A 16,605-nucleotide genomic window follows, 5' to 3' on the forward strand; every position below is an offset into this window, starting at 1 on the left:
CCTTGAGCTTGCAAGGTAGGCGATGTAACTACTGAGCTAAATCCCCAGCCCCCTTAAAGATTTTTGGAAGGAACGTTACAACATCCTTTCCTGTGGTGGGTTAATTGAGAAATCCCGGGCCAATGTCTCTCTAAGGACATTGCCTGGAAGAAAGTGTGGCCTAAAATTATACAGGAGACTTTGAAGGCTGTGTAGAGAAGCCTTACCAACTTGAGTTACAACCAGCCCTCACAAATGAATTGAATTCATGAGTCAGGGGTCCACTGTAGATGGCTTTTTTCCCTTCTTAGAAAACTGATGGGAAAGCAGGTGACATTAACCTTGAATTAAGCAGGAATAGGGTTGTTAACAGTTTTTCTGAGTGGGTGCTGTGGAAGAGTTGAGTAGTGAACAAAAATCGTTGAGTTCTGGGCCCAACTGTACCACACCATCTTTGTTAAGACTTTGGGAAGGTCCCTACTCTGCTCTGAGCCTCAGATACTATCTGAAAATAAAGAGGTGTTTCTAGATTCTTTGGCATTCATGATACCACTCACTTTTATTTCCTTGTAGGGTTCTTGGCAGTGGATTATATCATAAAATCAGTAGCCAAAGTGAAAAACAAAATTGCTTTAATATGCAGGCAATATCTAGTGGATTATGTGGCTTAGTCTTAAGTGAGATCTTTCACCTCTCATTCCAAATCTAAACCTTAGGACTCATATTCTCTGGTAGTGTATAGAAAGAGTTATGGCTAGGTCTTCAGAATCAAATGGATTGATGCAACAGGCCTGCCTCACTAGCCTAGTCGCAGTAGCTTAGACAAGTCTTGCCCAGGGTGTACCTACCATAGCAAGTAAGAAATGGAAGAGAATTTAGTGAATTGGGGCACAAGAAGTGGAAGAGGAAGCTGCCAGTTTCATCCCTGCCTTCTGTGAAATCTAACCTAGAACTTGTGATCTTGTGAATAATTCTTATTGGCTCCTTTTTCTGGGAAAATCTATAATGAATAAAAAAATGCTACCAATGTTCTTATTAAACCTCTCCCTTCTGGGGGAAAATCAGCATGAGCAGAATTTTTTTTTTCTGGTACTGGGGATTGAACTTGGGTCCTTGGTGCTTGCGCCGCAGGCAGCGAAACCACTGAGCTAAATCCCCAGCCCATGAGCAGAAATTTTATCCTCCCTGTGAAAGAGAGAAGACTGAAAGAAAAGCACCCCCTCAAAAAAAGTTCTTCTTATAATCCTTACAGTCTCTTCCAACTCTCTACATTTGTATACACTGCCCATTAAGCTTTGTAGAGTAAGAGAAAAACCGAGATACCCCTTCTCTATTTCTGCTTTTTGAAACCATCCATCAGCAATGGTAATAATTATTTATTTGTGCTCTTAGCTGTTGTTCTGGCAAAGAAATACCATCCTTTGAGTGGTAGACGTGTTGATAGTCATATAAACATAATGTACTTTTTTTCTTTTTCTCATTCCCACCTCTCTCATTCTGTCATGCTATCCTAGCCATTCTTCTGCCACCATTATTCAAAAAAAAATTTTTTTTTAAAGTAACTAAGAATTGTTGTGGGATTCATTTAATAGGAAATTCTGAGGCTGCTTTCAAACGGTTCTCACCCTGCTTCTGTTTTTCTAATATGTCACAATATCTGCACAAATATTAATCCTTGTAATACTTTTACCTTTTTGTCTGTACTTGACTATTTCATTTTTTGGGATATTCTACCACATCTCTGAGCAGTGACTCAGAATGAGAATAATGCTGTAGGATATTTTCTTCGAATGGAGCTAAAGCAGTCATCTATATAATCCAGTCTCATTTTATGACTGGACGAGCTGAGATATAGAAAGAAGAGATTAAAGTCTATTGAGGCCTTAGTATCTTCACTTATGATAACATAGATGACTATTTCTGTCACCCAGAAGTTTGGGGAAGGGCAGGTGTGATTAAATAAGATAGCATATGTGAGCATTGGGCCGGGGACATTAAAGGTACTCAGTAATTTCTCTTTGCCAAGTCACACAGCTGGTTAACAGATGAGTCAGAATTTGGCTTGTTTTTTTTTGGTATTGGGGATCGAACTCGAGACCTTTCGCTTGCGAGGCAGGCGCTGGAACCACTGAGCTAAATCCCTGGCCCTCAGAATTTGGAATGCATGGGGCTCTTACCTCTAAATTCACTCATTCTAGTGCCTATGAGCATCTTAGAAGTGATGTTTCAACTTTAACTCAAGGGTTCTTCAAAGGGTCAGAATCAATATGGTTTTTGAACAACAAATCTCATTTGTATCTAGTTCATGTGTGAAATAAATTAAGAGCAGTGCCTGCTGGCACATAGAAAATGTTCAATATGAGGTATGATCTAAAAATACAATAAATGCTTACATTTGAAAGAATTTATTACAATAAAAGACACATTGCCATGAATCCCCTCTCAAAAACACTTCCTTTCTTCTCAAATACACTTATCCCATAATTCTTGCCACTTTCTGAAGTGGTTCTAGAAGTCCTCTTCAGTGCCTTTAGTTGTATAGTCGCAGCTGCATCAAAACATTTATCTTTCATGGTCATTTTGACTCTGGCAAAGAGCAAGAAGTCACAAGGTACTAGTCAGTGAATAAGGCAAATAATGCCATACCATAATGTTTTTATAAGCCCAATTTTTCTTTGGATGGCACTTGGCAGCAGTATTCACCACATTTTTGATCAGACACTGTAGAACTGCTTCAGAAAGCAGTAAGAATGATGGGATAAATGTGTTCTCAAGTGGGGGGTGAGAAGTGTTTGAGGAGGGAATTAAGGGTGATGTCTCTCTTACTGTAATAATTTTTTTTTAATTTAAACATTTACCATATAATGTATATTTGCAGCCGTGGCAACAAACCTATGATTCCTATTTGCACCTCATAAATTCCTTAAATGGATGTCTCAAATGATGCAGCACTCAAGGATAGGTGAATCACTGCCAATAGGGTATTCCTTTGAATAAAGTTTGTTTGCACTCCTGGGGATGAACCCAGGGGATGGTGCTTGCCAGGCAAAGGTATACCCCTGAGCTACATCCCCAACTCTGGATAAATATTTTTGTTTTCAAACTAGAAAAAAAATATGTTTTAAACTCTTTTGCCAAATAATTTACTACAGTTTATTTGGCAGTGATTTTTCTGAGTGTGTTTTCCTCATGGTTGTTTTTGGGGTTTTTTTGTTTTTTATTTTGCACCAGGGATCGAACTCAGGATCTTGTGCTTGTGAGGCAGGCGTGGTGCCACTGAGCTAAATCCCTGGCCCATGGTTGTTTTTTAATATTTAACATCTCTGAGGTTCTAACGGTGTGGCAGAGTCTGTTAAGTGGCCTATAAAGTAACAGCTTTCTGAAAACTGTATATGCAAGTAAATATCTTGAATGAATTAATTGTAATTTTTCTTGTAAAATATTTAAACCAATTTTTTGATAAGGATATTTATTTGCAAAAATGTTTGTAAGTCAACAGTGTTATAATGTGAACAATGCCAGATTTGATATTTGTTTCTTAAAATAGCTTGTCATTTCTCAATAGTACATTGATATAGTGATTATTGGAAGCACATTATCATGATTGCTGTTTAACTTAAATTTAATTCTAGTATTATTGTTAGACGTTGTGAAAGTGAAATTTGAAAGTATTGTTTGGTAAATGTTTCTTAATAAGGAGCTCCTTAAAAGTGTCTCATTTTCAGAAGAGGACATTTCCCCAAAGTTATGCATTCTGGATGGAAAAGAAATGTGTCTCCAATTAAAGCATCAATGGAGATCACAACACATCTAATTAGAGTGATGTACCAAACCCATTTATACAGTTTACTGCCTATTGATAGGTCACTGACTACTGGGATTAGCTTGTTAGCCTCACACTTTGAAAAAGAACTGCAGGTATTCTTCATGACTAGGGGAACTGATTGATTTAATGGATAGCCAGAAACTTGGTCAGTAATCCATGAAATAAAAATCAATATATCTGTAAATATAAAGTTTTTCTTATTTTTTCTAGATGCATGGAATTATGCTTTGACAGTTTTGCCATGTACTACTTGATGAATCACAATGTATCACTGTCACCACTAATTACATTTTTATTAATCTTATATATTGGTTATTTTTTAATAAAATATATCACTATGTGGATAAACAGTAATTATAGATATAAGGCAACCTAAACTTTGAAATTATCTTGAAATATGTTATTAGGAATTGCGTGAAACAAAATGTTTGTTTATCTAGACATATTTAATTGCCAGCAAAGAAAGCAATTAAAAGTAGCTGCAGAGTAAGAGGCCAACCTTTGTTAAACATGGTTTTAAGATTGTTACAGAACTTGTGGTGATGATAACATGGTGTCTTGGAGGATGTTAACAACTGTAGCAGAGTGTTAATTAAGAATGATGTAATCTGTAGCTCAGAATTATTAGTATATGTTTAACTGGACAGGAACAAAACCTAGTTTCAGTTATGATAATAACTCAAGTCATATGTATAGTGCAAAGATTAACATTTTATTTTTATGCTATTCCTGAGACAATTTAAAAATCTTGAATGAAATACAATCATATGTAAACATCAAGGCCCTAGCTCATTTACATATGTGCCAGATTTTCAAACTGATTGCTATTTGAACCTAATCTGTCATTTCTGGCTGCATTAGCTACAACAAACATTACATTTACATATTGATTTCTTATTTTGTTTTAGTGTAAATAATCCATAATTATAGTAAATTTGGTCTTTTGTTGACAGGAGCTCATATGACTGTAAGTTTAGAATAGAAATTTAAATTGCCATGTGTCATGATTTTTAATCTAAAATCTGATGTATCTAAAAGGATAAAAAGATCCTTGTAGATCACAAAATATTTAAGAGACAAAAGAGAAAAAAATTTAGTGCCTTTTGGAAATATATAAATGGCAGAGTATTAATGAAAGATTCAATAGTGTGTTCTAAAATTATTTATCGTAATAAAATCAGTAGTTTGAAAAAATTACTATTTTTGCTTCAACATCAGGCCCTATTTTAAAAATAAAATCTAATCTAAATGAACCAGATAATCATTTTATATTGATAGTTTTATTTAAAATAACCAGTGAAAGAAAAGAAACAGCATATACTGCCTCAGGAATGAAACAAGACTTTTTGTCTCTGTATTGGTGACTTTACTCATCTTAACTACGCATTCAACATTGGTTTAAGAAGTAAAATTTTACTGCTGACAACTCATAAGTGTCACTGGACAATGTTATTAAGTAGCAATGGAAACAAATCTACAGTTCCCATTTACACCAATAGAAAGTGTGTTGTATTTTTGAAGTTAAAAATATTGAGCCCATTGAACTGGGAAAAGTATAGCTATTAGATTATTTAAGCATACTTTTTATGGCTAAGTTTTTAAAGTGGAAATGTAATTTACATACAACAAATACACAATTCTTGAGTGGCTCCAGGCTATATGAGTTTTGACACAAACATACTGTTTTCTGCCTTGCATTTTAGTAAAGGAGATTTCAATTTGGATGTGGGTGTACAGGTGACTTAGCAAGCATCCGGTATAGAAGCCTATACTAAATGGATGATAGCTTTTTACTTGAGTTATATAAATACAGAAGCCCTAAAAGCTCTTACGTTAGTCATGTTAGACTGCTATAACTAAATACAACAGACAGGCTGGCTTAAGCAACAGATGTGTTTTTTATAGTTCTGGAGGCTGGATGAACTCCAAGATCAAAGTGCCAGCACATTGATTTCCTGGTGAGGGCCCTCATCCTGGCTTCCTTCTTCAGTGTTCTCACATGTTAAAAAGAGAAAAGGATGTGGTCTCTCTCAGTCTTCTAAGAACACTGATGCCATCATAAGACCCCACCCTCATAACCTCATATAAACTTAATGTCTCAAAAGATCTATTTCCAAATTATGGGAGTTAAGGCTTTAATATATGAATTTTGGGGAAGACAACACGCTTTAAGCCTGTAACAGACTTAAAGTCCAAGTATGAATTTATCTTTTCTAGTCAAGTTGTTTAATCTTGGTAGATTTATACTTTACTGTAATGTTTTAATAGGTAACACCCTGGCCAAATCTGCACCCTGAAGACGTTGAAAAGGAATTCTGAATTTGGGGAATTGGGGGAGAGGAAATCTTTCAATTAGTATTATTATTCTTGGTTCAAGATACACTCCCTTACTGATATGGTACCCTATAAAATGGGCTTGCTGCTGCATGGCATGAGGAAAGCCATTCTTCAGGAATTAGTGACAGAACTCTATCTGGTGATCAAAATAGTTGTTTTACTACCATAATGTAGCCTTAAGTTAACCTTAAAAATATCACTACATCATATATATTAAGATAGCCTTAAGCTTTTTCCTGACTTGCTGAAATCTTCTCTAAATGTGAAGTTAACTCAGTCAAGACAATGAAGACTGAACTATTACATTTGTTTTCTCTGTGTTGTTGATTTTATCAATACTTGACATACGAAGGCTAATAATATATGGCTTTGTATATTTTCATCTATAAAAATGCCTGTGCTAGGGCCTCAGTTTTACTTATTGGAGTTTATATACTAAAGTTTTCCATATATAATTTTCCTCATTCAAAAAAAGAGATGACTGTAAAATGTATAAATTAAGCCATTAAAATTACATTGACATTGACTAGGAAGCAGGCATTTTATGAGTAACTTCTGTGTTCTTGATAAATATTCATAGTTAAATTGGAATATTATCTTTCCAGGCATAGATGATATTCTGCTAATAAGAGTATTGGAAGCCCAAGACTTGTGGACAAAGAAGAGAGTAAAGATGTTTTACTGAAATTATTTCTAAAGCTGTGTGAGTGGCTTCAGTATTAATACTTAGTTATATTGAGAATTGTAGTGAATTGGTTATCTATTTTTTTAGATTTCCCTGTCTTATATGATACCTCATTTCCCCCAGTCTTAAAATTAAGAAACTAGTTGACTATAGTAATGTGCTCTTGTAGTCCTATCTGCTTAAGAAGCTGAGGCAGGAGGATTGCTTGAGCACAGGAGTTTGGGGCCAGCCCTCCCACTGTAGCAAGACTGCATCTGTTTTAAAAAATAAGTAAGAAACTTGTTGGAAGAATTATGAGAAGATCTATGTATAAAAGGTCTAGTACCTTGCCTACTAAGAACGTAATATTGTTAGTGCTTGTTTTTATTTCATTTTGTTGCAAATAGTAACTACCTCAGAAACTGGTATATGATTTTGATTACGTTTTAAACATTAATTTCGGTCTGTATCTGAAGGTAGAACAAGGGGTAGTTTAGCTTTAATGGCCCTTATCTGTTTGTAGAAAGCAACCCATGTCTATGTTGATAAGTGCAAATGTCCCAATTGAAAGAAAAGTCACAGAGATAAAATTTAAAATCAGTGAGGAGAGAATATATGTTCTATCATGTAAAATCATTGGTTGCATTGAGTTAAACTTCAAACTGCCTTGAAAGTTTCTACATTGACTTTTACCTTTTCCTCTCCCTTGAATTGGGGAGAAAACATGGCATTTAAAACCAAAACAATCAGGTATGATGGAGCATGTTTGTAGTCCCAGCACTCAGGAGGCTGAGGCAGTAGGATCACAAGTTGAAGGCCAGCCTTGGCAATTTAGTGAGACCCTGTCTGAAAATGGAGTGGGAATGTAGCTCAGTAGCCAAACCACCCTTGGTTTCAATCTCCAACATCAAACAAAAATTTTAAAAGTTTCTCATTATTATTATTGTTATTTTTGTTCTGTTTTGTTTTTTGAGACACAGTCTCACCATGTAGTTTAGGCTGGTCTTGAACTCATTGTGTAACCCAGGCTGGCCTCAAACTCAGAGCAGTCCTAGCTCAGCGTCCCCAGTGCTGGGATTACAGACATGCACTACTGGGCATATATTTCATTATTTCTGGTTTGGTTTTTTTTGGTACCAGGGATCAAACTTGGGTCCTTGTGCTTGCAAGGCAGGCAGCGGCACCACTGAGGTAAATCCCCAGCATTATTTCATTATTTCTAAAGTGACTATTTTGGAGGACCGGGGATGTAGCTCAGCAGCACTGCGCCTGCCTGGAAGCACAAGGTACTGAGTTCAATCCCCAGTACAAAAAAAAAAAAAAAAAGTAACTATTTTGGTTGGCAATCCTTAGCCTCTAAAGATCAAAGGTTGAAGGAGGATGAATAACTGCATTTGGAAGGTAAGAGAGACTACTTCAGGGTGGCTTAACTATGGATGACTCTCCTTACCAACCAGTAGGAGGCACTGTTAAGAGAGAGATTTGCTCCTGGATGCAACAACCAAGGCACCAGCATTGTATGATCTCATTCCTTTAGATTTAGCAGTTATAATTAATTTGCCAATAAAGTCTTTATAAATTATGTAAATCACCATGGGATTCTCTCTCTCTCACGTGTACAGACACACACACACGCACGCACGCACGCAGTTCATACGCTTCTATGGCAGCATCCATGATCTAATTTAAATATTCTTTTGTTTCTGTAGTACCTTAGGAAAATTAATATTAGAGTTCTTAACACATAGCACATAGTGAATTGTAGTATGCTGGTCTGCTAATCCCTCAGTAAACTCATTGAAGGCAGAAATATAGTCTTAACTGGGTTTACCTTCCTGGTACCTGGAGGGCAAGTCATAAGAATGTAATCACTGGAGTTAGACCTGGGAAACTTTTATGACATTAAGCAAGTAACAATATCAGTTTCTTCATCTGTAAAAAGTAACTTGATAAGTTGACATGAAGCTCTTAATGCCTGGTACATGGTGTTTACGACTGGCCATTGTTTAGGACTAGCTATTGTTAATAACTAAGTGAATGGATCAGGGTAGAATCTGAAGTGAAGATAATACCTTTAGTTGTTCCTCCACACAAACCATTCTCTAGGATCATGCATGTGGTGGCTCAACTCCTAATAAGACTATATAAAAAGGAATACTGTTAGTCTGGATAAATTAGGTCCAATACACAGTTATATTTAGTGATAAACAAAATTTTGCCCTGTATAAACTCCTAAAACATAGACAGTAACCACCATAAAAGTGCTGTAGATCTTCTTGTTGATGTTTCATTGTCATGGTAAGATCTTTAAAATATGGGTACCTCTCAAAATTGTTTTATTTTCAGTAAGTTATAATGGGTCATCTTATGCAAAAAATATGCACTAAATATTCCCACTTGGCTTTTTATTTATTATTCATAACTCTGAAGGAAGAATTATTATCTTTTTCCTAAAGAGGAAACTGATAATTTAGAGTAGTTTACTGCTTAAAATAGGGCCTTGTAAATGGGAGACATTCAATAAATACTGTTGAAAGAATGAATGATTTACCTGTCAAGGTCAAACAACCAACCCTAGTGGATTTGGGATTCAAGTCTGGCTCTGAGTCCTATATGTTTTAAGCCTTCCCTCCTCATTTCTGTCGTTTCTCTAACTCTGTCTCTCCAATATATCACCCCCACAGCAATGTAGGAATTAGAGAACTAGACTAAATTTTTGTTCTTCTAGTATAGTCTGACAGTTCATGGTGATCTTAGCAAACCAGTCTGAAAAGTTATAGCACAAGTCTGCCAGTCAAGAATAAGAAACATATCTAAGGAATTGTTTGAAAGCAAGCACTAAGAATATTAGACATATGCATGGGTACATATGTAAAGAATAAAGGACCTATATAATCAAGCTGTCTGGAACTGAGGTCCTTAGTTTGCCATTTGAAGCCTTTCATAATATGTAGGTCCTTCATATTTTTCAGATTTTTCTCTAATACAAACCTTTCTTAATATTCTATTACATTTCTTCATTAGTTTATATACTTTTCCTTATAGTCTCCAATCTCCATTTCTGTTCAAGCTATCTGTCTGAAATCATCCCCCATATATCTAATTATCAAAATACTGTCCATTCTTCTTTGCAGTACTTCAAAATACTCTCCCCTCTTTACATCCTCACATCTATTTGAACCTCTCTGAATAATTTATCTTGAGGTCAGTGATTATGTCTTTTGTCCCTGTATTATTCTAAATAATATAAGTAAAATAATTATAGAATGTACAAATTAATTATGAACTTCTAGCATGCAAATATCTTGTTCATCTTTTTATTCCCTAAGTAGCCCAGCTTTGTGGGAAATAGGAAGCTTAGATTTAAAGGGCATAAAATTAAATATAAGTTACAAACTATATTCTCTTTATAGTTTCATGACCTTGGGCAATTAGTTAACCTTTCTTAACCAGTTCTGTGAGTAATATAACACTTTGGAACAGGCTAAAAACATTAAAAAGAGAATCAGTAGATATTTGCAATTAATAATATGCAAAACTGTTCCTTAAATCTTTATAGGATTAAATTGAATCACATTTTAGTATGTTAGTTGACAGTGGATATACCAATGAATAATAGCATAGTTGCCCTCAAAAAGATCTTGGATTTAAGACTTCCACACCTGAAACAAAGAAAACTGTATAAGACACTTTAATGAAGTGATAAAGTATGTGGCATAGAAATTCAGAAGAGAAATAAGGTCAACAGTAAATACAAATGTTTGGCCTGAATGATGTTCTGAAAGCTGTGTAGTAGTTGGAGGGAGAGCAAAGGAAAGGAGGATGAGAACATTATGGACAAATTGAAGATATGGTGTGATTTTTTTGACATTTGAGGAAGTCCTCCTAGTTGTAGACACCTACACTTTGGAGAACAGTTGTGCAGTATCTGAGAAGGGTCATGACAGTTTGAGCAGGCTTTCCATTAAACACCACTTCAACCACACATTCATTTCCCTTAAATATATTGGACATTGACCTGGCCTGTTGTTTTAAGCCTTCTTTCTCACTACTCTTCTCTCCCACACCCTGTATTATAGTCACATTGAACTTTTTCCTGTTGCCTGAACATGGTCATTTCTCTGGCCTTACTGTACTTTTTACCCCCTGCACCAAGGATTGAACCCCCTGTGTCTCACACATGCCAGCAATCACTTGATCACTGAGTTACACTGAGTACTGGCCTTACTACATCTAAGATCTCAGTAGCATTTGGCATAATTGCTCCAGCCTTCCTAATCAAAAGTTAGTTCTTTTGGCTCTTATACCAGGCTTTAAATTTTTTTTCTCTTAACCTCTTGACTGTCAGTCTCTTTTAAACTGACTCCTTCCTCATTATTTCAAATGATTGGAATGTCCTAGCTTCCACTTTGGCCTCTCTGCTTTTTGTCAGGTGATGTATTTCCCTAAATGATTTGTTTTGCTCACAAAGTCTGAAATATCGCTTGCTATTGACTCTCCTGCTCTGAGCTGTCTCACTTATCCTTTGACTCTTACATTCAACTGTATATGACTTCTTTTTAGGTGTCTGATAAGCCTTTCAACTTAATATATCTGAGACTTTACTCTCAATTTCCTCATTGAGGTTTCCTTGTTGAATTCTATTCTCTTGTTTGCTCAGGCCAGAAACCTTGGGGTTATATTTTTCTCTCATATTCCAGCAGTAAACTGTCCAGCTTCTACCTCTCAAATGAATTCTGACGTTTACCACTCCTCACACCATCTGTCCCTGTAACACCCCACTCCAAGCTGCCATCATTTCTTTTGAACTTGTCTCCAATCGAGTCTATCCTCCTCTCTCCCTTTTCCAGTCTTTTTTTTAATTTTTACTGATATTATTGGTACATTTTAGGTATGCAATATAATGACATTCATCATCGGAAATTTGCACCTTGACCTAATTACTCTTGGTTCCCATTTTTCCCCATGCCCCCACCCTCCCTTCAACCCCTCCATCCCTCCCTACCTACACAAAGACTGTGTTTCCATTTTTTCATTATCTCATATTAATTCCATTCCCTTCTTTCCTTTCCCCTACCCCTCCAACTTCCCCTTCCCCTTTCCCCCTTTTCTTCCTATTTCACACCATCTGTTATACTCTTTAGTCCTTATTTTTCACTGTACCCCGAGCAGCCAGAATAATCTTGTATAGGTGTGAATATGTCAGCTCTTATCATTTTCCTTTGTAAAATTCTCTAATGACTTTCCTTCACAATTACTACAAGGACCTACACTATTGAACTCTTATGATCTCTTTATCATCACACCAGCCTCAACTTTTATGTCACTTCCTCTGAGATGCCTGCTTTTACTGTTCTGTTGAAAAGAATTCCCTTGACCCCATTATCTTGTATTTTAGAATCAATCGTGTTTTGTTTTCTTCACAATACTTAAATTCTCTAAGAGTAATTATTCACTTACTTGGTCTTTGTCTCCTTTATTAGAATGTAAGTTTCACGAAGGAGGGACTGTGTTTTTCTTATTCACCTCTGTTTACCTAGCAACTAGAATAATGTCATGAACATAGGTAGGTGCCCAGTAAGTGAATGAACATGTCCTTCCACTTATTTTCTTGTGTAAAAAGTTCTACCTTTCTCTATTCCTTTTTTTTGGTACCAGGGATCGAACTCCGGTCCTTGCGCTTGTGAGGCAGGCGGCGGAACCGTTGAGCTAAATCCCCGGCCCTTTCTCTATTCCTCCAAACAAAATGAAAAAAATCTTATTCCTTCTAAGTGATAAACTCTAAAGTCCTCCTCCTCCTTCATACTTCAGTTTCACTGAAGCTTTCCTCTGACTCATTACGCATTTCCTTCTTCATTGTACTTTTCTTTCAATTTCTCAGTAGTACCCATTACATTATACTATAGTGTTTATATATTTTTCTATTAGATTGTGAGTTTTTCATGGAGAAGAACCATGAATTTTTATTTGAGTTGGTTTCCTTAGCATCTGAAATAATGCAAGGCATTGAGTTCATGTTGATAAGTAAATGAATCAAAATCTTGGGCCAGGGATTTAGCTCAGTGATTTCGCCACCTGAGTTCGATCCCTGGTACCAAAAAAAAAAAATCTTAACTCTAATGGCAGTTTTTCAGAAGGCAACATTGCTGTGAGAGATATAAAGATGAATAAGATTCTCACTTTCTGGCAATTCACAATTTATTCATTATTTAGTAAATATGCAGAGTGCCCAGCATATGCCTAAGGGCTAAGGATACAGCCACAAAGTTCCTTGCCTCAGAAGAGTCTATTTTAATCGAGTATAATTTGCTTTGATTTTTATCAGTATAATTTCATGATACAGATGTATTTTTAGTTTGTAATTAACCTGTGAACTCTATGAAGAAAATAGGGCAATTTTTCTATCTAATTTTCATTTTTGTGTTGTGTGTATGTTTATCATAGTTATAGATTGACAAAGGCGTATTGATTTAGTACGCCCCAAATATTTCCCTGATGCTACAGGCATGTCTAAATTATACTTTTAGGCAGGAGTACAGGTTACGCAGACATATTAGTGATAGATTTTTATTTTTATTGTTGATGAAAATAGTGTTTCTTAATATTAATTTAAAAATAGAATCATGATGTTTCTTAATTTGTGGGGCTATTTTCATATATTCTTTGTGGTTCTGATGTGTTTCTAACATTTTGAAGTTTTTGAAGTTTTAGCATATAGTTTAAAAAATGTTGGTCTGAATTCTCCAACTTTAGAATTCTATATATTGCTGAGTCCTAAGTGAAAGCACAATTATTTTGAAGGAATTTTGTTTAGCAGTGAAAGTTCTGTAGATTTCGATTATCTCCTGAATTTTGGCTAAAACTGTATTTCTGTTGTACACTATTTGTGAGTATAAAGAAGTTTCATATTTCTGTTCTTCTAGAACAACTGTTTCACTTACAATCAAACCAGAGTATACATTTAGTAGCATATTTGGAATTGACAAAATTGACAGTTCTTTTGGAGGAAGTATGTATGTACTCTAAGTAATAGCATATGACTTGTAGAAATTTATACATGTGCAGAGTATTTAGGGTTGAAGTTCGGAACAGCTTGGTTGAGAAGGAGTTAACAGGTTAGCTCCCCTTGGTTGTTCTCAGCATGCTCTCTTGCCTTTAGGAGCTGAAAAGATGATAACATTGGGCCCGGACATGCCTGGGTGGAGGTTAGGGTACTCCTGGGGTTTTTGCAGCTAGCTGTAAAGCAAGCTAGAACTTGTTCATCTCTGAGTTTCTTGTTTTTCTTTCAACCCTTTCAGTGCCCTGCAGGAGTCATTAAATCAAAACTTCATGCTGATCATCACCCACCGAGAAGTCCAGCGGGAGTACAACCTGAACTTCTCAGGAAGCAGTACCATTCAAGAGGTGAGTTATGTCTCACAGCTAAGAAATAAAGGTAGCTCATTATAGCTAATGTTGACCCTGTTAAAGAGGGCTTATCTGTTCTGGTTGGAAACTCTCTTTATGTTTCATTATTGGGTTCTTAATTTTAATTAACTGGAGCATCAATGACTACTGTAGACACACTAAATGACTTGACCTAGAAAGATAGATGTTGTAAATGGGAGTTCTTGACAGTTCTTAAACTAGTGTATGAAAACTTGGTTTAAGAATAACCAATTTATTATATATTTCATGGTTTTATAGTCATTATCCAAAATATTAATTTAGAAAGTGTTGACAACATTTCTTTTGGAAGATCTTTATATGTTATTTTAAAAGTCACTCTCAGAGATATTATTTATTTGTATTGTGCACTCTTCTGTTTCTGAAAAGAATTTGAGGAGGCTTTTTAAAGGCAGCTCAATCCTAGCTTTGGATAGTATTTGTATCATGTTGTTGGAGACTCCCATTCAGCTCAATATCTGAGAACAATCTGTTTATCAATGTTGTCTTCAGAATGTCCAAGAAAGGCCACTGTTTCAAAATAGAATCTCTCCCAAGAGAGAAGAGGTACCTTATACGTATGCCTTTGGCCCCACCCGCCTAAAACCCAGTAATTTATCTCTATAGAGGGAAGAACATTTAAGGCTATGACAGGACTTCTGTATTTAGAAACAGTGAAATAGTGACTGTGTTATATCACTGCCACATAGCTTATGAAGGCAACAATCATTTTTTGTTTGCTAATTTTTAAAGAGAATTAATCTTGGATTTATTTCATAATTTTCTCTTAGACTGAAATACATAAAATAATTACTAATGTCATCTTGGAAGAATAAGTTATTCTCACCCTAATGATTTTTTTGAGAAGTATATGAGTTGTCTCAGTAATAGCTAGATTTTTAATGGTTTCCATATTTCATATTTTGTCAATGAATTTCATCTTTTGAGTTTGGCATAAATAACTCATTGCTTTATTTTCTTTATTGATCACTTGAATAGTTTATTGACTGTTAACTAAAGTATTTAACATTTTATCTGACTCCTAAATTGAATCATAGTTTTATTTGATATTTTCAGGATTTTAATGTGTGTAAATTGCCATTTTATTTTTAATCTTTATAATTTGTATTCTGTGCTTTAAATTTGAATTTTTAATTTCTGAAAAAAATGATTTTTGTTTTTACATTAGAAAAATTTTACTATGGCTTTATCTCAGAATTATTACAGGGTGAATGTAATAGTAATATTGAAATTATATATGTCATTGTTTAATTTACCAAGGAAATTACATTCCAAAATAACTCCAGTTTAATCAGTAATACAAGGTAAGAGATAAATTTCATTCTTTGCTTTTTTGAAAAGATTTGCTTTTTTGAAATTGAAGAATAGTATAATGCCTAATGAATAAAAAGACTTCTTTTTCTTTCTCTTTGAGATTTTCATAGCTAAAATTTTCCTTTTCTGAAAAAAACCACTCTCGGTTTCTGTAACTCGGGTGTGTTTCAGTGTTCTCCCACAAGAGGGCAGAAAGGACTATTAAGCCTAAAAATACCATTCAGTGTTTTCAAATTAGCTTCTCTTATATTAACAAAAAGGAGCATAATGGCCAAGTTATTGTTTGATTTACAGATAATTGGCATATTGCAGGGAGGAGACTTAATTTCACCCTTTTAAATTAAACAGGGAGATTTAAAAAGACATAAAATATTCATTAATGTTCGGTGATTATAAAGTAGTGGCATATATTTATTTTGCCTTTATTACTGTTTCGATGGGAAAATACTGCAAATATTTCCGAAATCGAGTTGGCCATACTGACAAGTTGAAATGTTTAAGCAGTGTTAATGCAATCTGCTCACACCTGATATCCTATGCAGAATGATTCAAAATGACTACATCAATTATTAAAAGAAATATTTAAAATTCTGTAAATGTGCCATAGTGTGCCACAGTTGGCTGAAACTGTTCTCTGTGGCATAGTATTTAGATTATCAAATAAATTTTAAGCTTCAAAGACATGAAAACAGTCAATTTTTTTCCTACCACTTTCTGTCATTTGAAAAATATTCCAGAAATATTTTTGCAAAGACAATATTTTTATGTATTTCTTGGCAAGAGTTTGGTTTCTTCTTTTTAAAAGTTATTTTAAAGTAATAATTTGAAATGCTAGTTGCAAGAAAAAAATTAATGAAATTGTTTCTAATACTTTTCTGTTAGTAGACAGGTCCACATGGACTGTTTTATTTTGCATAATTTAGAAAAAGAGTACTGGAGAAAAAGAGTGAGGATCACCTCTGTAGGCCTAGTGCTGACTTTTCTTCTTCAATTTGTGGATCACTGTGGTTCGAGGTGGATTCAAGACAAGGCGAGGTGC

At 35.0% G+C, this 16,605-nt stretch overlaps 1 protein-coding gene across 6 annotated transcripts in view; it reads left to right on the forward strand.

Annotated features, from left to right (window-relative positions):
- Faf1 (Fas associated factor 1) overlaps positions 1-16,605 on the forward strand; it is a 481,980-nt gene that overhangs the window by 206,346 nt on the left and 259,029 nt on the right. For all 6 annotated transcript variants that reach the window (XM_004869274.3, XM_087214744.1, XM_021247907.2 and 3 more), the window contains one exon: positions 14,105-14,210. In XM_004869274.3, the coding sequence (XP_004869331.1) occupies positions 14,105-14,210 (106 nt within the window). The remainder of the gene's footprint in view (positions 1-14,104; positions 14,211-16,605) is intronic.

The sequence above is a fragment of the Heterocephalus glaber genome, unplaced genomic scaffold (genome assembly GCF_053883595.1).
Source record: "Heterocephalus glaber isolate CG9 unplaced genomic scaffold, H.glaber_assembly_v1.0 deba00001451, whole genome shotgun sequence".
In the NCBI taxonomy this organism is placed as follows: Eukaryota; Metazoa; Chordata; class Mammalia; order Rodentia; family Bathyergidae; genus Heterocephalus; species Heterocephalus glaber.